Source organism: Haliotis asinina, chromosome 13 (assembly GCF_037392515.1).
Source record: "Haliotis asinina isolate JCU_RB_2024 chromosome 13, JCU_Hal_asi_v2, whole genome shotgun sequence".
NCBI classification, from domain to species: domain Eukaryota; kingdom Metazoa; phylum Mollusca; class Gastropoda; order Lepetellida; family Haliotidae; genus Haliotis; species Haliotis asinina.
In genome coordinates, this window is record NC_090292.1 from 1,961,949 (window position 1) to 1,984,070 (window position 22,122).

At 49.3% G+C, this 22,122-nt stretch overlaps 2 protein-coding genes across 2 annotated transcripts in view; one reads left to right on the forward strand and one right to left on the reverse strand.

Annotated features, from left to right (window-relative positions):
- The window catches only part of LOC137260132 (techylectin-5A-like), a 58,465-nt gene extending 40,985 nt beyond the window's left edge, over positions 1 to 17,480 (forward strand). The window contains exons 8-9 of the mRNA XM_067797833.1: positions 15,876 to 16,046; positions 17,200 to 17,480. Coding sequence (XP_067653934.1) covers positions 15,876 to 16,046; positions 17,200 to 17,444 — 416 coding nt within the window. The 3' untranslated portion in view covers positions 17,445 to 17,480. The remainder of the gene's footprint in view (positions 1 to 15,875; positions 16,047 to 17,199) is intronic.
- Positions 17,481 to 18,276: 796 nt separating this feature from the next.
- The window catches only part of LOC137260188 (uncharacterized), a 33,236-nt gene continuing 29,390 nt past the window's right edge, over positions 18,277 to 22,122 (reverse strand). The window contains exon 8 of the mRNA XM_067797887.1: positions 18,277 to 20,466. Coding sequence (XP_067653988.1) covers positions 20,445 to 20,466 — 22 coding nt within the window. The 3' untranslated portion in view covers positions 18,277 to 20,444. The remainder of the gene's footprint in view (positions 20,467 to 22,122) is intronic.

Consider the following 22,122-nt stretch of genomic DNA (forward strand, 5'->3'; position numbering starts at 1 on the left):
TGGATGTTGTGACTGGGTAGGTGACAGGGTGTGAGTGGTAGTGGATGTTGTGACTGGGTAGGTGACAGGGTGTGAGTGGTAGTGGATGTTGTGACTGGGTAGGTGACAGGGTGTGAGTGGTAGTGGATGTTGTGACTGGGTAGGTGACAGGGTGTGAGTGGTAGTGGATGTTGTGACTGGGTAGGTGACAGGGTGTGAGTGGTAGTGGATGTCCTGACTAGGTAGGTGACATGGTGTGTGTGGTACTAGATGTCCTGACTAGGTAGGTGACATGGTGTGTGTGGTACTAGATGTCCTGACTAGGTAGGTGACATGGTGTGAGTGGTACTAGATGTCCTGACTAGGTAGGTGACATGGTGTGTGTGGTAGTGGATGTTGTGACTGGGTAGGTGACAGGGTGTGAGTGGTAGTGGATGTCCTGACTAGGTAGGTGACATGGTGTGTGTGGTACTAGATGTCCTGACTAGGTAGGTGACATGGTGTGTGTGGTACTAGATGTCCTGACTAGGTAGGTGACATGGTGTGAGTGGTACTAGATGTCCTGACTAGGTAGGTGACATGGTGTGTGTGGTAGTGGATGTTGTGACTGGGTAGGTGACAGGGTGTGAGTGGTAGTGGATGTTGTGACTGGGTAGGTGACATGGTGTGTGTGGTACTAGATGTCCTGACTAGGTAGGTGACATGGTGTGAGTGGTACTAGATGTCCTGACTAGGTAGGTGACATGGTGTGAGTGGTAATAGATGTCCTGACTAGGTAGGTGACATGGTGTGAGTGGTAGTGGATGTCCTGACTAGGTAGGTGACATGGTGTGAGTGGTAGTGGATGTCCTGACTAGGTAGGTGACATGGTGTGAGTGGTACTAGATGTCCTGACTAGGTAGGTGACATGGTGTGTGTGGTACTAGATGTCCTGACTAGGTAGGTGACATGGTGTGAGTGGTAGTGGATGTCCTGACTAGGTAGGTGACATGGTGTGAGTGGTACTAGATGTCCTGACTAGGTAGGTGACATGGTGTGAGTGGTAGTGGATGTTGTGACTGGGTAGGTGACAGGGTGTGAGTGGTAGTGGATGTCCTGACTAGGTAGGTGACATGGTGTGTGTGGTACTAGATGTCCTGACTAGGTAGGTGACATGGTGTGTGTGGTAGTGGATGTTGTGACTGGGTAGGTGACAGGGTGTGAGTGGTAGTGGATGTCCTGACTAGGTTGGTGACATGGTGTGTGTGGTAGTGGATGTTGTGACTGGGTAGGTGACAGGGTGTGAGTGGTAGTGGATGTCCTGACTAGGTAGGTCACATGGTGTGTGTGGTACTAGATGTCCTGACTAGGTAGGTGACATGGTGTGAGTGGTACTAGATGTCCTGACTAGGTAGGTGACAGGGTGTGTGTGGTACTAGATGTCCTGACTAGGTAGGTAACATGGTGTGAGTGGTACTAGATGTCCTGACTAGGTAGGTGACATGGTGTGTGTGGTACTAGATGTTGTGACTGGGTAGGTGACAGGGTGTGAGTGGTAGTGGATGTACTGACTAGGTAGGGAACATGGTGTGTGTGGTACTTGATGTCCTGACTAGGTAGGTGACATGGTGTGTGTGGCACTAGATGTCCTGACTAGGTAGGTAACATGGTGTGTGTGGTACTAGATGTCCTGACTAGGTAGGTAACATGGTGTGTGTGGTACTAGATGTCCTGACTAGGTAGGTGACATGGTGTGAGTGGTACTAGATGTCCTGACTAGGTAGGTGACATGGTGTGAGTGGTAGTGGATGTTGTGACTGGGTAGGTGACAGGGTGTGAGTGGTAGTGGATGTCCTGACTAGGTAGGTGACATGGTGTGTGTGGTACTAGATGTCCTGACTAGGTAGGTGACATGGTGTGTGTGGTAGTGGATGTTGTGACTGGGTAGGTGACAGGGTGTGAGTGGTAGTGGATGTCCTGACTAGGTTGGTGACATGGTGTGTGTGGTAGTGGATGTTGTGACTGGGTAGGTGACAGGGTGTGAGTGGTAGTGGATGTCCTGACTAGGTAGGTCACATGGTGTGTGTGGTACTAGATGTCCTGACTAGGTAGGTGACATGGTGTGAGTGGTACTAGATGTCCTGACTAGGTAGGTGACAGGGTGTGTGTGGTACTAGATGTCCTGACTAGGTAGGTAACATGGTGTGAGTGGTACTAGATGTCCTGACTAGGTAGGTGACATGGTGTGTGTGGTACTAGATGTTGTGACTGGGTAGGTGACAGGGTGTGAGTGGTAGTGGATGTCCTGACTAGGTAGGGAACATGGTGTGTGTGGTACTTGATGTCCTGACTAGGTAGGTGACATGGTGTGTGTGGCACTAGATGTCCTGACTAGGTAGGTAACATGGTGTGTGTGGTACTAGATGTCCTGACTAGGTAGGTAACATGGTGTGTGTGGTACTAGATGTCCTGACTAGGTAGGTAACATGGTGTGTGTGGTACTAGATGTCCTGACTAGGTAGGTGACATGGTGTGAGTGGTAGTGGATGTTGTGACTGGGTAGGTGACAGGGTGTGAGTGGTAGTGGATGTCCTGACTAGGTAGGTGACATGGTGTGTGTGGTACTAGATGTCCTGACTAGGTAGGTGACATGGTGTGTGTGGTAGTGGATGTTGTGACTGGGTAGGTGACAGGGTGTGAGTGGTAGTGGATGTCCTGACTAGGTTGGTGACATGGTGTGTGTGGTAGTGGATGTTGTGACTGGGTAGGTGACAGGGTGTGAGTGGTAGTGGATGTCCTGACTAGGTAGGTCACATGGTGTGTGTGGTACTAGATGTCCTGACTAGGTAGGTGACATGGTGTGAGTGGTACTAGATGTCCTGACTAGGTAGGTGACAGGGTGTGTGTGGTACTAGATGTCCTGACTAGGTAGGTAACATGGTGTGAGTGGTACTAGATGTCCTGACTAGGTAGGTGACATGGTGTGTGTGGTACTAGATGTTGTGACTGGGTAGGTGACAGGGTGTGAGTGGTAGTGGATGTACTGACTAGGTAGGGAACATGGTGTGTGTGGTACTTGATGTCCTGACTAGGTAGGTGACATGGTGTGTGTGGCACTAGATGTCCTGACTAGGTAGGTAACATGGTGTGTGTGGTACTAGATGTCCTGACTAGGTAGGTAACATGGTGTGTGTGGTACTAGATGTCCTGACTAGGTAGGTGACATGGTGTGAGTGGTACTAGATGTCCTGACTAGGTAGGTGACATGGTGTGAGTGGTAGTGGATGTTGTGACTGGGTAGGTGACAGGGTGTGAGTGGTAGTGGATGTCCTGACTAGGTAGGTGACATGGTGTGTGTGGTACTAGATGTCCTGACTAGGTAGGTGACATGGTGTGTGTGGTAGTGGATGTTGTGACTGGGTAGGTGACAGGGTGTGAGTGGTAGTGGATGTCCTGACTAGGTTGGTGACATGGTGTGTGTGGTAGTGGATGTTGTGACTGGGTAGGTGACAGGGTGTGAGTGGTAGTGGATGTCCTGACTAGGTAGGTCACATGGTGTGTGTGGTACTAGATGTCCTGACTAGGTAGGTGACATGGTGTGAGTGGTACTAGATGTCCTGACTAGGTAGGTGACAGGGTGTGTGTGGTACTAGATGTCCTGACTAGGTAGGTAACATGGTGTGAGTGGTACTAGATGTCCTGACTAGGTAGGTGACATGGTGTGTGTGGTACTAGATGTTGTGACTGGGTAGGTGACAGGGTGTGAGTGGTAGTGGATGTCCTGACTAGGTAGGGAACATGGTGTGTGTGGTACTTGATGTCCTGACTAGGTAGGTGACATGGTGTGTGTGGCACTAGATGTCCTGACTAGGTAGGTAACATGGTGTGTGTGGTACTAGATGTCCTGACTAGGTAGGTAACATGGTGTGTGTGGTACTAGATGTCCTGACTAGGTAGGTAACATGGTGTGTGTGGTACTAGATGTCCTGACTAGGTAGGTGACATGGTGTGTGTGGTAGTGGATGTTGTGACTGGGTAGGTGACATGGTGTGTGTGGTACTAGATGTCCTGACTAGGTAGGTGACAGGGTGTGAGTGGTAGTGGATGTTGTGACTGGGTAGGTGACATGGTGTGTGTGGTACTAGATGTCCTGACTAGGTAGGTGACATGGTGTGAGTGGTAGTGGATGTTGTGACTGGGTAGGTGACAGGGTGTGAGTGGTAGTGGATGTCCTGACTAGGTAGGTGACATGGTGTGTGTGGTACTAGATGTCCTGACTAGGTAGGTAACATGGTGTGTGTGGTACTAGATGTCCTGACTAGGTAGGTAACATGGTGTGTGTGGTACTAGATGTCCTGACTAGGTAGGTGACATGGTGTGTGTGGTAGTGGATGTTGTGACTGGGTAGGTGACAGGGTGTGAGTGGTAGTGGATGTCCTGACTAGGTAGGTGACATGGTGTGTGTGGTACTAGATGTCCTGACTAGGTAGGTGACATGGTGTGTGTGGTACTAGATGTCCTGACTAGGTAGGTGACATGGTGTGAGTGGTAGTGGATGTTGTGACTGGGTAGGTGACAGGGTGTGAGTGGTAGTGGATGTCCTGACTAGGTAGGTGACATGGTGTGTGTGGTACTAGATGTCCTGACTAGGTAGGTGACATGGTGTGTGTGGTACTAGATGTCCTGACTAGGTAGGTGACATGGTGTGAGTGGTACTAGATGTCCTGACTAGGTAGGTGACATGGTGTGAGTGGTACTAGATGTCCTGACTAGGTAGGTGACATGGTGTGAGTGGTACTAGATGTCCTGACTAGGTAGGTGACATGGTGTGTGTGGTAGTGGATGTTGTGACTGGGTAGGTGACATGGTGTGTGTGGTACTAGATGTCCTGACTAGGTAGGTGACAGGGTGTGAGTGGTAGTGGATGTTGTGACTGGGTAGGTGACATGGTGTGTGTGGTACTAGATGTCCTGACTAGGTAGGTGACATGGTGTGAGTGGTAGTGGATGTTGTGACTGGGTAGGTGACAGGGTGTGAGTGGTAGTGGATGTCCTGACTAGGTAGGTAACATGGTGTGTGTGGTACTAGATGTCCTGACTAGGTAGGTAACATGGTGTGTGTGGTACTAGATGTCCTGACTAGGTAGGTAACATGGTGTGTGTGGTACTAGATGTCCTGACTAGGTAGGTGACATGGTGTGTGTGGTAGTGGATGTTGTGACTGGGTAGGTGACAGGGTGTGAGTGGTAGTGGATGTCCTGACTAGGTAGGTGACATGGTGTGTGTGGTACTAGATGTCCTGACTAGGTAGGTGACATGGTGTGTGTGGTACTAGATGTCCTGACTAGGTAGGTGACATGGTGTGAGTGGTAGTGGATGTCCTGACTGGGTAGGTGACAGGGTGTGAGTGGTAGTGGATGTCCTGACTAGGTAGGTGACATGGTGTGTGTGGTACTAGATGTCCTGACTAGGTAGGTGACATGGTGTGTGTGGTACTAGATGTCCTGACTAGGTAGGTGACATGGTGTGAGTGGTACTAGATGTCCTGACTAGGTAGGTGACATGGTGTGAGTGGTACTAGATGTCCTGACTAGGTAGGTGACATGGTGTGAGTGGTACTAGATGTCCTGACTAGGTAGGTAACATGGTGTGTGTGGTACTAGATGTCCTGACTAGGTAGGTAACATGGTGTGTGTGGTACTAGATGTCCTGACTAGGTAGGTGACATGGTGTGTGTGGTAGTGGATGTTGTGACTGGGTAGGTGACATGGTGTGTGTGGTACTAGATGTCCTGACTAGGTAGGTGACAGGGTGTGAGTGGTAGTGGATGTTGTGACTGGGTAGGTGACATGGTGTGTGTGGTACTAGATGTCCTGACTAGGTAGGTGACATGGTGTGAGTGGTAGTGGATGTTGTGACTGGGTAGGTGACAGGGTGTGAGTGGTAGTGGATGTCCTGACTAGGTAGGTGACATGGTGTGTGTGGTACTAGATGTCCTGACTAAGTAGGTAACATGGTGTGTGTGGTACTAGATGTCCTGACTAGGTAGGTAACATGGTGTGTGTGGTACTAGATGTCCTGACTAGGTAGGTGACATGGTGTGTGTGGTAGTGGATGTTGTGACTGGGTAGGTGACAGGGTGTGAGTGGTAGTGGATGTCCTGACTAGGTAGGTGACATGGTGTGTGTGGTACTAGATGTCCTGACTAGGTAGGTGACATGGTGTGTGTGGTACTAGATGTCCTGACTAGGTAGGTGACATGGTGTGAGTGGTAGTGGATGTTGTGACTGGGTAGGTGACAGGGTGTGAGTGGTAGTGGATGTCCTGACTAGGTAGGTGACATGGTGTGTGTGGTACTAGATGTCCTGACTAGGTAGGTGACATGGTGTGTGTGGTACTAGATGTCCTGACTAGGTAGGTGACATGGTGTGAGTGGTACTAGATGTCCTGACTAGGTAGGTGACATGGTGTGAGTGGTACTAGATGTCCTGACTAGGTAGGTGACATGGTGTGAGTGGTACTAGATGTCCTGACTAGGTAGGTGACATGGTGTGTGTGGTAGTGGATGTTGTGACTGGGTAGGTGACATGGTGTGTGTGGTACTAGATGTCCTGACTAGGTAGGTGACAGGGTGTGAGTGGTAGTGGATGTTGTGACTGGGTAGGTGACATGGTGTGTGTGGTACTAGATGTCCTGACTAGGTAGGTGACATGGTGTGAGTGGTAGTGGATGTTGTGACTGGGTAGGTGACAGGGTGTGAGTGGTAGTGGATGTCCTGACTAGGTAGGTAACATGGTGTGTGTGGTACTAGATGTCCTGACTAGGTAGGTAACATGGTGTGTGTGGTACTAGATGTCCTGACTAGGTAGGTAACATGGTGTGTGTGGTACTAGATGTCCTGACTAGGTAGGTGACATGGTGTGTGTGGTAGTGGATGTTGTGACTGGGTAGGTGACAGGGTGTGAGTGGTAGTGGATGTCCTGACTAGGTAGGTGACATGGTGTGTGTGGTACTAGATGTCCTGACTAGGTAGGTGACATGGTGTGTGTGGTACTAGATGTCCTGACTAGGTAGGTGACATGGTGTGAGTGGTAGTGGATGTTGTGACTGGGTAGGTGACAGGGTGTGAGTGGTAGTGGATGTCCTGACTAGGTAGGTGACATGGTGTGTGTGGTACTAGATGTCCTGACTAGGTAGGTGACATGGTGTGTGTGGTACTAGATGTCCTGACTAGGTAGGTGACATGGTGTGAGTGGTACTAGATGTCCTGACTAGGTAGGTGACATGGTGTGAGTGGTACTAGATGTCCTGACTAGGTAGGTGACATGGTGTGAGTGGTACTAGATGTCCTGACTAGGTAGGTGACAGGGTGTGTGTGGTAGTTTATGTCCTGACTAGGTAGGTGACATGGTGTGAGTGGTAGTGGATGTCCTGACTAGGTAGGTGACATGGTGTGTGTGGTACTAGATGTCCTGACTAGGTAGGTGACAGGGTGTGAGTGGTAGTGGATGTCCTGACTAGGTAGGTGACATGGTGTGTGTGGTACTAGATGTCCTGACTAGGTAGGTGACATGGTGTGTGTGGTACTAGATGTCCTGACTAGGTAGCTGACAGGGTGTGAGTGGTAGTGGATGTCCTGACTAGGTAGGTGACATGGTGTGTGTGGTACTAGATGTCCTGACTAGGTAGGTGACATGGTGTGTGTGGTACTAGATGTCCTCACTAGGTAGGTGACATGGTGTGTGTGGTACTAGATGTCCTGACTAGGTAGCTGACATGGTGTGTGTGGTAGTGGATGATGTGACTGGGTAGGTGACAGGGTGTGAGTGGTAGTGGATGTTGTGACTGGGTAGGTGACATGGTGTGTGTGGTACTAGATGTCCTGACTAGGTAGGTGACATGGTGTGTGTGGTACTAGATGTCCTGACTAGGTAGGTGACATGGTGTGAGTGGTAGTGGATGTCCTGACTAGGTAGGTGACATGGTGTGTGTGGTACTAGATGTCCTGACTAGGTAGGTGACATGGTGTGTGTGATAGTGGATGTTGTGACTGGGTTGGTGACAGGGTGTGAGTGGTAGTGGATGTTGTGACTGGGTAGGTGACAGGGTGTGAGTGGTAGTGGATGTCCTGACTAGGTAGGTGACATGGTGTGTGTGGTACTAGATGTCCTGACTAGGTAGGTGACATGGTGTGTGTGGTACTAGATGTCCTGACTAGGTAGGTGACATGGTGTGTGTGGTAGTGGATGTTGTGACTGGGTAGGTGACAGGGTGTGAGTGGTAGTGGATGTTGTGACTGGGTAGGTGACAGGGTGTGAGTGGTAGTGGATGTTGTGACTTGGTAGGTGACAGGGTGTGAGTGGTAGTGGATGTTGTGACTGGGTAGGTGACAGGGTGTGAGTGGTAGTGGATGTTGTGACTGGGTAGGTGACAGGGTGTGAGTGGTAGTGGATGTCCTGACTAGGTAGGTGACATGGTGTGTGTGGTACTAGATGTCCTGACTAGGTAGGTGACATGGTGTGTGTGGTACTAGATGTCCTGACTAGGTAGGTGACATGGTGTGAGTGGTAGTGGATGTTGTGACTGGGTAGGTGACAGGGTGTGAGTGGTAGTGGATGTCCTGACTAGGTAGGTGACATGGTGTGTGTGGTACTAGATGTGCTGACTAGGTAGGTGACATGGTGTGTGTGGTACTAGATGTCCTGACTAGGTAGGTGACATGGTGTGTGTGGTAGTGGATGTTGTGACTGGGTAGGTGACAGGGTGTGAGTGGTAGTGGATGTTGTGACTGGGTAGGTGACATGGTGTGTGTGGTACTAGATGTCCTGACTAGGTAGGTGACATGGTGTGTGTGGTACTAGATGTCCTGACTAGGTAGGTGACATGGTGTGAGTGGTACTAGATGTCCTGACTAGGTAGGTGACATGGTGTGAGTGGTAGTGGATGTCCTGACTAGGTAGGTAACATGGTGTGTGTGGTACTAGATGTCCTGACTAGGTAGGTAACATGGTGTGTGTGGTAGTGGATGTTGTGACTGGGTAGGTGACAGGGTGTGAGTGGTAGTGGATGTCCTGACTAGGTAGGTGACATGGTGTGTGTGGTACTAGATGTCCTGACTAGGTAGGTGACATGGTGTGTGTGGTACTAGATGTCCTGACTAGGTAGGTGACATGGTGTGAGTGGTAGTGGATGTTGTGACTGGGTAGGTGACAGGGTGTGAGTGGTAGTGGATGTCCTGACTAGGTAGGTGACATGGTGTGTGTGGTACTAGATGTCCTGACTAGGTAGGTGACATGGTGTGTGTGGTACTAGATGTCCTGACTAGGTAGGTGACATGGTGTGAGTGGTACTAGATGTCCTGACTAGGTAGGTGACATGGTGTGAGTGGTACTAGATGTCCTGACTAGGTAGGTGACATGGTGTGAGTGGTACTAGATGTCCTGACTAGGTAGGTGACAGGGTGTGTGTGGTAGTGGATGTCCTGACTAGGTAGGTGACATGGTGTGAGTGGTAGTGGATGTCCTGACTAGGTAGGTGACATGGTGTGTGTGGTACTAGATGTCCTGACTAGGTAGGTGACAGGGTGTGAGTGGTAGTGGATGTCCTGACTAGGTAGGTGACATGGTGTGTGTGGTACTAGATGTCCTGACTAGGTAGGTGACATGGTGTGTGTGGTACTAGATGTCCTGACTAGGTAGCTGACAGGGTGTGAGTGGTAGTGGATGTCCTGACTAGGTAGGTGACATGGTGTGTGTGGTACTAGATGTCCTGACTAGGTAGGTGACATGGTGTGAGTGGTACTAGATGTCCTCACTAGGTAGGTGACATGGTGTGTGTGGTACTAGATGTCCTGACTAGGTAGCTGACATGGTGTGTGTGGTAGTGGATGATGTGACTGGGTAGGTGACAGGGTGTGAGTGGTAGTGGATGTTGTGACTGGGTAGGTGACATGGTGTGTGTGGTACTAGATGTCCTGACTAGGTAGGTGACATGGTGTGTGTGGTACTAGATGTCCTGACTAGGTAGGTGACATGGTGTGAGTGGTAGTGGATGTCCTGACTAGGTAGGTGACATGGTGTGTGTGGTACTAGATGTCCTGACTAGGTAGGTGACATGGTGTGTGTGATAGTGGATGTTGTGACTGGGTTGGTGACAGGGTGTGAGTGGTAGTGGATGTTGTGACTGGGTAGGTGACAGGGTGTGAGTGGTAGTGGATGTCCTGACTAGGTAGGTGACATGGTGTGTGTGGTACTAGATGTCCTGACTAGGTAGGTGACATGGTGTGTGTGGTACTAGATGTCCTGACTAGGTAGGTGACATGGTGTGTGTGGTAGTGGATGTTGTGACTGGGTAGGTGACAGGGTGTGAGTGGTAGTGGATGTTGTGACTGGGTAGGTGACAGGGTGTGAGTGGTAGTGGATGTTGTGACTTGGTAGGTGACAGGGTGTGAGTGGTAGTGGATGTTGTGACTGGGTAGGTGACAGGGTGTGAGTGGTAGTGGATGTTGTGACTGGGTAGGTGACAGGGTGTGAGTGGTAGTGGATGTCCTGACTAGGTAGGTGACATGGTGTGTGTGGTACTAGATGTCCTGACTAGGTAGGTGACATGGTGTGAGTGGTAGTGGATGTTGTGACTGGGTAGGTGACAGGGTGTGAGTGGTAGTGGATGTCCTGACTAGGTAGGTGACATGGTGTGTGTGGTACTAGATGTCCTGACTAGGTAGGTGACATGGTGTGTGTGGTACTAGATGTCCTGACTAGGTAGGTGACATGGTGTGTGTGGTAGTGGATGTTGTGACTGGGTAGGTGACAGGGTGTGAGTGGTAGTGGATGTTGTGACTGGGTAGGTGACATGGTGTGTGTGGTACTAGATGTCCTGACTAGGTAGGTGACATGGTGTGTGTGGTACTAGATGTCCTGACTAGGTAGGTGACATGGTGTGAGTGGTACTAGATGTCCTGACTAGGTAGGTGACATGGTGTGAGTGGTAGTGGATGTCCTGACTAGGTAGGTAACATGGTGTGTGTGGTACTAGATGTCCTGACTAGGTAGGTAACATGGTGTGTGTGGTACTAGATGTCCTGACTAGGTAGGTGACAGGGTGTGAGTGGTAGTGGATGTCCTGACTAGGTAGGTGACATGGTGTGAGTGGTAGTGGATGTCCTGACTAGGTAGGTGACATGGTGTGAGTGGTACTAGATGTCCTGACTAGGTAGGTGACAGGGTGTGTGTGGTACTAGATGTCCTGACTAGGTAGGTGACATGGTGTGAGTGGTAGTGGATGTCCTGACTAGGTAGGTGACATGGTGTGAGTGGTACTGGATGTCCTGACTAGGTAGGTGACATGGTGTGAGTGGTAGTGGATGTTGTGACTGGGTAGGTGACAGGGTGTGAGTGGTAGTGGATGTCCTGACTAGGTAGGTGACATGGTGTGTGTGGTACTAGATGTCCTGACTAGGTAGGTGACATGGTGTGTGTGGTACTAGATGTCCTGACTAGGTAGGTGACATGGTGTGTGTGGTAGTGGATGTTGTGACTGGGTAGGTGACAGGGTGTGAGTGGTAGTGGATGTTGTGACTGGGTAGGTGACATGGTGTGTGTGGTACTAGATGTCCTGACTAGGTAGGTGACATGGTGTGTGTGGTACTAGATGTCCTGACTAGGTAGGTAACATGGTGTGTGTGGTACTAGATGTCCTGACTAGGTAGGTGACATGGTGTGAGTGGTACTAGATGTCCTGACTAGGTAGGTGACATGGTGTGAGTGGTAGTGGATGTCCTGACTAGGTAGGTAACATGGTGTGTGTGGTACTAGATGTCCTGACTAGGTAGGTAACATGGTGTGTGTGGTACTAGATGTCCTGACTAGGTAGGTGACAGGGTGTGAGTGGTAGTGGATGTCCTGACTAGGTAGGTGACATGGTGTGAGTGGTAGTGGATGTCCTGACTAGGTAGGTGACATGGTGTGAGTGGTACTAGATGTCCTGACTAGGTAGGTGACAGGGTGTGTGTGGTACTAGATGTCCTGACTAGGTAGGTGACATGGTGTGAGTGGTAGTGGATGTCCTGACTAGGTAGGTGACATGGTGTGAGTGGTACTAGATGTCCTGACTAGGTAGGTGACAGGGTGTGAGTGGTAGTGGATGTTGTGACTGGGTAGGTGACAGGGTGTGAGTGGTAGTGGATGTCCTGACTAGGTAGGTGACATGGTGTGTGTGGTACTAGATGTCCTGACTAGGTAGGTGACATGGTGTGTGTGGTAGTGGATGTTGTGACTGGGTAGGTGACAGGGTGTGAGTGGTAGTGGATGTCCTGACTAGGTAGGTGACATGGTGTGTGTGGTAGTGGATGTTGTGACTGGGTAGGTGACAGGGTGTGAGTGGTAGTGGATGTTGTGACTGGGTAGGTGACAGGGTGTGAGTGGTAGTGGATGTCCTGACTAGGTAGGTGACATGGTGTGTGTGGTACTAGATGTCCTGACTAGGTAGGTGACATGGTGTGTGTGGTAGTGGATGTTGTGACTGGGTAGGTGACAGGGTGTGAGTGGTAGTGGATGTTGTGACTGGGTAGGTGACAGGGTGTGAGTGGTAGTGGATGTTGTGACTGGGTAGGTGACAGGGTGTGAGTGGTAGTGGATGTTGTGACTGGGTAGGTGACATGGTGTGAGTGGTAGTGGATGTTGTGACTGGGTAGGTGACAGGGTGTGAGTGGTAGTGGATGTTGTGACTGGGTAGGTGACAGGGTGTGAGTGGTACTAGATGTCCTGACTAGGTAGGTGACATGGTGTGTGTGGTAGTGGATGTTGTGACTGGTTAGGTGACAGGGTGTGAGTGGTAGTGGATGTTGTGACTGGGTAGGTGACAGGGTGTGAGTGGTAGTGGATGTCCTGACTAGGTAGGTGACATGGTGTGTGTGGTACTAGATGTCCTGACTAGGTAGGTGACATGGTGTGTGTGGTACTAGATGTCCTGACTAGGTAGGTGACATGGTGTGTGTGGTAGTGGATGTTGTGACTGGGTAGGTGACAGGGTGTGAGTGGTAGTGGATGTTGTGACTGGGTAGGTGACAGGGTGTGAGTGGTAGTGGATGTTGTGACTGGGTAGGTGACAGGGTGTGAGTGGTAGTGGATGTTGTGACTGGGTAGGTGACAGGGTGTGAGTGGTAGTGGATGTTGTGGCTGGGTAGTTGACAGGGTGTGAGTGGTAGTGGATGTTGTGACTGGGTTGGTGACAGGGTGTGAGTGGTAGTGGATGTTGTGACTGGGTAGGTGACAGGGTGTGAGTGGTAGTGGATGTTGTGACTGGGTAGGTGACAGGGTGTGAGTGGTAGTGGATGTTGTGACTGGGTAGGTGACAGGGTGTGAGTGGTAGTGGATGTTCTGACTGGGTAGGTGACAGGGTGTGAGTGGTTGTGGATGTTCTGACTGGGTAGGTGACAGGGTGTGAGTGGTAGTGGATGTTGTGACTGGGTAGGTGACAGGGTGTGAGTGGTAGTGGATGTTGTGACTGGGTAGGTGACAGGGTGTGAGTGGTAGTGGATGTTGTGACTGGGTAGGTGACATGGTGTGAGTGGTTGTGGATGTTCTGACTGGGTAGGTGACAGGGTGTGAGTGGTAGTGAATGATCTGACTGGGTAGGTGACAGGGTGTGAGTGGTAGTGGATGTTGTGACTGGGTAGGTGACATGGTGTGAGTGGTAGTGGATGTTGTGACTGGGTAGGTGACAGGGTGTGAGTGGTAGTGGATGTTGTGACTGGGTAGGTGACAGGGTGTGAGTGGTAGTGGATGTTGTGACTGGGTTGGTGACAGGGTGTGAGTGGTAGTGGATGTTGTGACTGGGTAGGTGACATGGTGTGAGTGGTAGTGGATGTTGTGACTGGGTAGGTGACAGGGTGTGAGTGGTAGTGGATGTTGTGACTGGGTAGGTGACAGGGTGTGAGTGGTACTAGATGTCCTGACTAGGTAGGTGACATGGTGTGTGTGGTAGTGGATGTTGTGACTGGTTAGGTGACAGGGTGTGAGTGGTAGTGGATGTTGTGACTGGGTAGGTGACAGGGTGTGAGTGGTAGTGGATGTCCTGACTAGGTAGGTGACATGGTGTGTGTGGTACTAGATGTCCTGACTAGGTAGGTGACATGGTGTGTGTGGTACTAGATGTCCTGACTAGGTAGGTGACATGGTGTGTGTGGTAGTGGATGTTGTGACTGGGTAGGTGACAGGGTGTGAGTGGTAGTGGATGTTGTGACTGGGTAGGTGACAGGGTGTGAGTGGTAGTGGATGTTGTGACTGGGTAGGTGACAGGGTGTGAGTGGTAGTGGATGTTGTGACTGGGTAGGTGACAGGGTGTGAGTGGTAGTGGATGTTGTGGCTGGGTAGTTGACAGGGTGTGAGTGGTAGTGGATGTTGTGACTGGGTTGGTGACAGGGTGTGAGTGGTAGTGGATGTTGTGACTGGGTAGGTGACAGGGTGTGAGTGGTAGTGGATGTTGTGACTGGGTAGGTGACAGGGTGTGAGTGGTAGTGGATGTTGTGACTGGGTAGGTGACAGGGTGTGAGTGGTAGTGGATGTTCTGACTGGGTAGGTGACAGGGTGTGAGTGGTTGTGGATGTTCTGACTGGGTAGGTGACAGGGTGTGAGTGGTAGTGGATGTTGTGACTGGGTAGGTGACAGGGTGTGAGTGGTAGTGGATGTTGTGACTGGGTAGGTGACAGGGTGTGAGTGGTAGTGGATGTTGTGACTGGGTAGGTGACATGGTGTGAGTGGTTGTGGATGTTCTGACTGGGTAGGTGACAGGGTGTGAGTGGTAGTGAATGATCTGACTGGGTAGGTGACAGGGTGTGAGTGGTAGTGGATGTTGTGACTGGGTAGGTGACATGGTGTGAGTGGTAGTGGATGTTGTGACTGGGTAGGTGACAGGGTGTGAGTGGTAGTGGATGTTGTGACTGGGTAGGTGACAGGGTGTGAGTGGTAGTGGATGTTGTGACTGGGTTGGTGACAGGGTGTGAGTGGTAGTGGATGTTGTGACTGGGTAGGTGACATGGTGTGAGTGGTAGTGGATGTTGTGACTGGGTAGGTGACAGGGTGTAAGTGGTAGTGGATGCTGTGACTGGGTAGGTGTCAGGGTGTGAGTGGTAGTGGATGTTGTGACTGGGTAGGTGACAGGGTGTGAGTGGTAGTGGATGTTGTGACTGGGTAGGTGACAGGGTGTAAGTGGTAGTGGATGTTGTGACTGGGTAGGTGACAGGGTGTGAGTGGTAGTGGATGTTGTGACTGGGTAGGTGACAGGGTGTAAGTGGTAGTGGATGCTGTGACTGGGTAGGTGACAGGGTGTGAGTGGTAGTGAATGTTCTGACTGGGTAGGTGACAGGGTGTGAGTGGTTGTGGATGTTCTGACAGGGTAGGTGACAGGGTGTGAGTGGTTGTGGATGTTCTGACTGGGTAGGTGACAGGGTGTGAGTGGTAGTGAATGTTCTGACTGGGTAGGTCACAGGGTGTGAGTGGTTGTGGATGTTGTGACTGGGTAGGTGACAGGGTGAGTGTGGTATTGGATGCTGTGACTGGGTAAGTAACATGATCACCAGTTATGAGAATCTTGCAATGCATTATAGTCTGGAGTTGTATGGGGACAGGAATGAGTCTTTGGTGCTCCCACCCCGACTGTAAATGACCTGTATCGTGACACCACCTTGAGATAATGCGACGACTTACTGCGACACCGACTTGAGATGATGCGACATTGTATAGTGTCGCCGACTTGAGATGATGTGAAGATGTTAGAACTGTTTCACGGGCATCAAGAGACATGTTGATGAGGAGCCCTGTATCGTGCAATCACTTTTGGCCATGATTTGTCACACAGAGTTTGTGCAACTGCTACTTGTAGTTGGAGTGGTGGGGATCTCACGTTGTCCCCTCTGTACAGGTACCAATTTCCTCCATCGTCTCACTGGGCAAGCAGGACGAAACTACACTATGAGGTTTCAGCTGACGGTCACTAACGGGAGCGTTTATCACGCATTCTACTCTAGCTTCAGCGTCGCCGGGGAGACGGACAAGTATAGAGTCAGTTTCACCGGCTACAGTGGGAATGCAGGTAGGTCTGCATCTACTTCACGGGCTACAGTTGGAGTACAGGTAGGTCTGTATCTACTTCACGACCTACAGTGGGAGTACAGGTAAATCTGTATGTACCTCACGGGCTACAGTGGGAGTTCAAGAAGGCCCGTATCTACTTCACGGGCTTCAGTGGGAATGCAGGTAGGTCTGTCTCTACTTCACAGGCTACAGTGAGAGTACAGGAAGGTCTGTATGTACTTCACGACCTACAGTGGGAGTTCAAGAAGGCCTGTATCTACTTCAATGGCTACAGTGGGAATGCAGGTAGGTCTGTATCTACTTCACGAGCTACAGTGGGAGTACAGGTAGGATTGTATCTACTTCACCGGCTACAGTGGGAGTACAGGTAGGTCTGTATCTACTTCTAGGGCTACAGTGGGATTACAGAAAGGTCTGTATCTACTTCAAGGGCTACAGTGGGAGTACAGGTAGGTCTGTGTACTTGAGGGGCTACGGAGGGAGTACAGGTAGGTCTGTATCTACTTCAAGGGCTACAGTGGGAGTACAGGAAGGTCTGTATCTACTTCAAGGGCTACATTGGGAGTACGGGAAGGTCTGTATCTACTTCAAGGGCTACAGTGGGAGTACAGGTAGGTCTCTATATACTTCACGAGCTACAGTGGCGAAGCTGGTCGATTTGTATATACTTCAGGAGCTGTGTAGAGTGAAGACGGTAGATTTGTATGTAGTTCACGAGCTGTGTACAGTGAAGTTGGTAGATCTGTATGTACTTTACGAACTGTGTACAGTGAAGCTGGTAGATCTGTATGTGTAATTAAGTGGCAACAGTCAAGGTTTGATGGCGATAGAATACACAAAACATCAACGACTTCTACTTGTCTGAAAATTTTCATTTAGTCTTTGAAACTTTAACTTATGACATTTCATGTGTACTGACGTTTATCGAATACCGTTTTAACCTGCACCGGTTGCCTATTGGTAGAGTGATAAATGTGGCGGAATACGTTAATGAGGGGTCGTAGTTAGTGAGGGGAGCGGTATCAGTTCTAGCAGATCTCGGTGTGCCAGTCTAATACTCGATGTAATACCTTCGTTTTAATTGTCCTTCAAATGTTGTAACGATAGAATTTGTCTCACATATTTTGTAGGTGTATTATATCCCTTTTTAGGTGACAGTTTCGGCAACCATAACGGTTTGCAATTCTCGACGTATGACTCCGACAACGACAGGTCGTTACGGAACTGTGCCCAAATGTACAAGGGAGGATGGTGGTATCACAAATGCTACGACGTCAACATCAACGGCTTGTACGGCAATCAGGGAGACAGGGGGATGGTGTGGTATGCAATCACGGGGTGGTACAACGCCGTCACGGCGACTACTATGTCCGTAAGACCACAGAAGAACGTGTAGCTCCTGACAGGGTTTCAATAAACACAATGTACGAAACGTGTAGTCTGTGTTGTACGAGGTGAAATGTCCGATACACGCTTATATACAGTGTGTGTCTTGTAGAGGTCGGACAAGTGTAGGAAGGGGGTAGGGCTTCTTGGGGAAGGAGTGGGGGCAGAGCTTGTGTAAGTGTGGGGTAAGGTTCGGAGGTGGGGCACGACTGTGTAAAAGAGGGCAAACGGCAGAGTATGGGTGAGGTTGCCCAGGAAACGGGACAGGACATAAGAAGGGGCAAGGCTTGTTGGGAAAAAGAATGGGAAGGTGTAAGATGAGTGAATGAGTTTAGTTTTACGCCGCACTCAGCAATATTCCAGCTACTTCACGGCGGTCTGTATATAATAGTGTCTGGACCAGACAATCCAGTGATCAGCACCGATCTTAGCAACTGGGAGCCTATGACGTCAGCGAACCAGCGATCTCTTTAGTCGACTCCTACGATCTGCATGGGTTACTGAGGACCACTATTCTAACCCGGACCCGAAGAAAGGGCAGATATGGCGTTTAGTTGGCCTTTTTGTGTAAACTCCGAGCCGGTCTTGTTTCATCCAATTAACGTGTGGATTTTGGACGGGTATCAACGAGTACTCTATTAACATCAGGTGATCGGCGGGTTTCACTCCGAGATGTGACATATACCATACCTTTACGTCTTTTGGTATCGGGTGGAAGACGATCGAACCTCGACCTTACGCTCTCCAGGAGAACAAACTGCCCACTACACCAGTGAGGCGGTTCCGCTAGGACTCTAAGGTTCAGATAGCCACATACCCACAAGTCACAGGAAGTTCAGTCGGGTGATACAAAACTTTATTGCTCTACATATTGTAAAATATATCCTGGGATCAAATGGTATATACAAAATCTAGGATCTACTGACTATTGAAATATATATGTACAGTTGAATATCACAGGGAATACTTATACACGAGTCTCTTTAAACGTTTGTCGCGAAGTATACATATTGGACAAAAACGAAGACAAAATGTTTCCGCCGTTGGGTGTAAGGCGGTGACCAAGTGACGTGAACAACGTTGTCGAACGTTGTCTGAGGTCCAAGCTGAACCACTGAAGTAGGGAGCTGCTTTTTGTGTGTGCTTGTGTGTGTGCGTGTCGATCAAGATTGAAGAAAATGCACTCAATGTAAGGTTCAAAGCACAACCATGACACACGTGTTGTTTATAGCACTATGTGAAAAGCACTTCTTGACTGTTTCACCCCAAGAACCATCAAACGGGTTGAATATTTTCATTTGCCAAATTGTTTACGAAAACATGACTCCATCAAATTGCTGAGACCACAACATGCCAAGGTATTAGTCAGACAACAGGATGTGATCATGAAACACAATAGTCTGTATGTTGTTTGAGATACAGCAGCTTTGAACGGGTATAAAGAATATGATTTAACACTGTGTTGGAACATGCATGATTGTGCGTGATGTGATAATACAAAGAACTAAACTATTATCGTATATACAAGACTGAAACATAGATGCCGCTGTGATGGCGGTTATTTTCTCAAATTTGCTATCAGTGATATGCGGTATTTGGAGAAGCTACGAAAAGAACTATATCTTTCTTAATTTTAAGTGGAATCCATGGTACCTTTCCCAAAACAATTTACCAAAATGTTGATTAAAACTAAGTTAAGAAACTGTGGAATCATCTATACCGAAATCATCCGTATCTAAAATAGCATCATGACCTTTATCTCGAATGTGTTATTACGTTTCACTTGTACTTCGAGTTACCGGAATTAAGCTATCACTAATCAGTGTACGTTTACCATGATTGGTCAACAAGTTAATGTATAAGTCACAGATACAGTATTGCCTCGGTCAGCTTGGACACAGACACCAATATCTCTATGACCATGTAATATGGAGAGCAATATAAAAGTATAATCCATGACAACTATGCGTCCCTGAAGTGAGGGTGTGTACTACCCGTACACTATGCGACATCATGATAAGGATTATCTCCAATAATACAGTATGGGGACAATGAGTAGAGGAATCACTTCTCTCCACAACAATCAATGCCATGGTGGCTACTATAGAAAATCACAAGATAACATAAAAACCGTCACAACGTGAGTTATCAACAGCGGCGTTTTTTCAGCCGTGTAGAAATGCCACATAAATAGTATATACACAGGTCATTGTATAACACATGTATTCCGTACAAAACATGGTATTAAAATAGTTTGATTGGTCGTCGATGACGGGCACTGTCTGGTATAGCACAGCGTGAAGAAGACACATATGGATTGACAAGGTGATTGGAATATACAGTGAACTATGCATGTCACGAATACTAGAAAGACGAACTGATTGATATAACGAGGTGTTTCTTTGTTCCAACCACTCACTGTACGCCTTTGTCGAAATGCAAGGCTCTTACATTACATTTGGTGTCCCCGAAATTGGTGAGTTGACAGTCTTAGATTACAGTACCAAAGACTAGATTTTCGAGGCTGTCTTTAGCGCTAAGAGCGTCGTAAAAGCCATACATTAATATGAACTTACGACAATCGTAACGCCAAGACAGCTTCGAAAGTCTAGGCCAAGACAGATGGTAATCCGCGATCTCAATGAAATCATAAGTTAGGGTTTATAAAGATACAATTAGTCTACTGGAATCTTGGTCCAGGGCCCCGTTCCTCAAAGCGATAGTGGTAACGATAAGGTAAGCGTTACTCCCATGCTTTAACACAGACGTCCGACTGGCGTAGCGCTACGATCGCTCTTGGGAAAGGGACCCTGGTCAACAATGGATGTACAACACTGCTGCTGGTATGGCACTTGCATTACTGGCTTCTCACGGATACACCCACGTGGTTTTGATGCTTCTCTGACTTCAAGAAGCAAATTGGAATCCTTGGATATGGAATTCTGTAGACAATATGCCTTTGGAGACTGCGTCATCTCAAAGCGGGTGTTTGGTGAAGCGGCAGTAAAATCTAGAACCCTGATGACGGTGGCCTGGAAGAGAAAAGAGATCTTCATCTTGAAGGGACATGTGATGTGTGGCTATGAGACAGTAGCATGGGATGCGAAAATAGAGTCAGGTATGTGGAAATGGGGTCAGGGATGTGGAAATGAAGTCAAGGATATGAAAAAGGGTCAGGGAGGTGGAAATGGAGTCAGGGATGTGGAAATGGGGTCAGGGAGGTGGAAATGGAGTCAGGGATGTGGAAATGGGAGTCAGGGATGTGGAAATGGGGTCAGGGAGGCGGAGGAAAGTGGAAATAGGAGTCAGGAAAGTGGAAATGGGAGTCAGGGAAGTGGAAATGGGGTCAGGGAGGCGGAGGAAAGTGGAAATAGGAGTCAGGAAAGTGGAAATGGGAGTCAGGGAAGTGGAAATGGGAGTCAGGGAGGTGGAAATGGGGTCAGGGATGTGGAAATGGCGTCAGGGAGGTGGGAATGGAGTCAGGGGGGTGGAAATGGGGTCATTAATGTGAAAATGGGGTCAGGGAGGTGGAAATTTAGTCAGGGAAGTGGAAATGGGAGTCAGAGAGGTGGAAATGGGGTCATTGAGGTGGAAATGGGAGTCAGGGAGGTGGAAATGGGAGTCAGGGATGTGGAAATGGTGTTTGGGGTGTGGAAATGGTAGTCAGGGAGGTGGAAATGGGGTCAGGGAGGTGGAAATGGGAGTGAGGGAAGTGGAAATGGGAGTGAGGGAGGTGGAAATGAGGTCAGGGATGTGGAAAGGGAGTCAGGGATGTGGAAAGGGAGTCAGGGGTGTGGAAATGGGGTCAGGAATGTGGAAATGGGGTCAGGGAGGTGGAAATGGGGTCAGGGATGTGGAAATGGGAGTCAGGGAGGTGGGAATGGAGTCAGGGGTGTGGAAATGGGGTCATTAATGTGGAAATGGGGTCAGAGAGGTGGAAATTTAGTCAGGGAAGTGGAAATGGGAGTCAGGGAGGTGGAAATGGGGTCATTGAAGTGGAAATGGGAGTCAGGGAGGTGGAAATGGGAGTCAGGGATGTGGAAATGGTGTTTGGGGTGTGGAAATGGTAGTCAGGGAGGTGGAAATGGGGTCAGGGAGGTGGAAATGGGAGTCAGGGAAGTGGAAATGGGAGTGAGGGAGGTGGAAATGGGGTCAGGGATATGGAAATGAGGTCAGGGATGTGGAAATGAGGTCAGGGATGTGGAAAGGGAGTCAGGGGTGTGGAAATGGGGTCAGGAATGTGGAAATGGGGTCAGGGAGGTGGAAATGGGGTCAGGGATGTGGAAATGGAGTCAGGGAGGTGGAAATGGGAGTCAGGGAAGTGGAAATGGGAGTCAGGGAGGTGTAAATGGTGTTAGGGGTGTGGAAATGGTAGTCAGGGAGGTGGAAATGGGGTCAGGGAGGTGGAAATGGGAATCAGTGAAGTGGAAATGGGAGTGAGAGTAGTATAGGGAATGATAGTTCTGGCTCACTTTCAAGAAATGTCTCTACAACGCCTTATTTACTAAATAAGACGTTGGTGGGCCCCTTAGCTCTTGCTACTATTACCCCTACTACAAAAAAGTTGGCGGTAATTACTGTGCCTTGGTAGGAGGTAACACTGTGCCGTACGGTACGATCAATAATTCTTCTCTTACAAACCCCCTACCCGGCCCATCCCTCAAGTAGTACAAGTTAGGTTCGTCGGC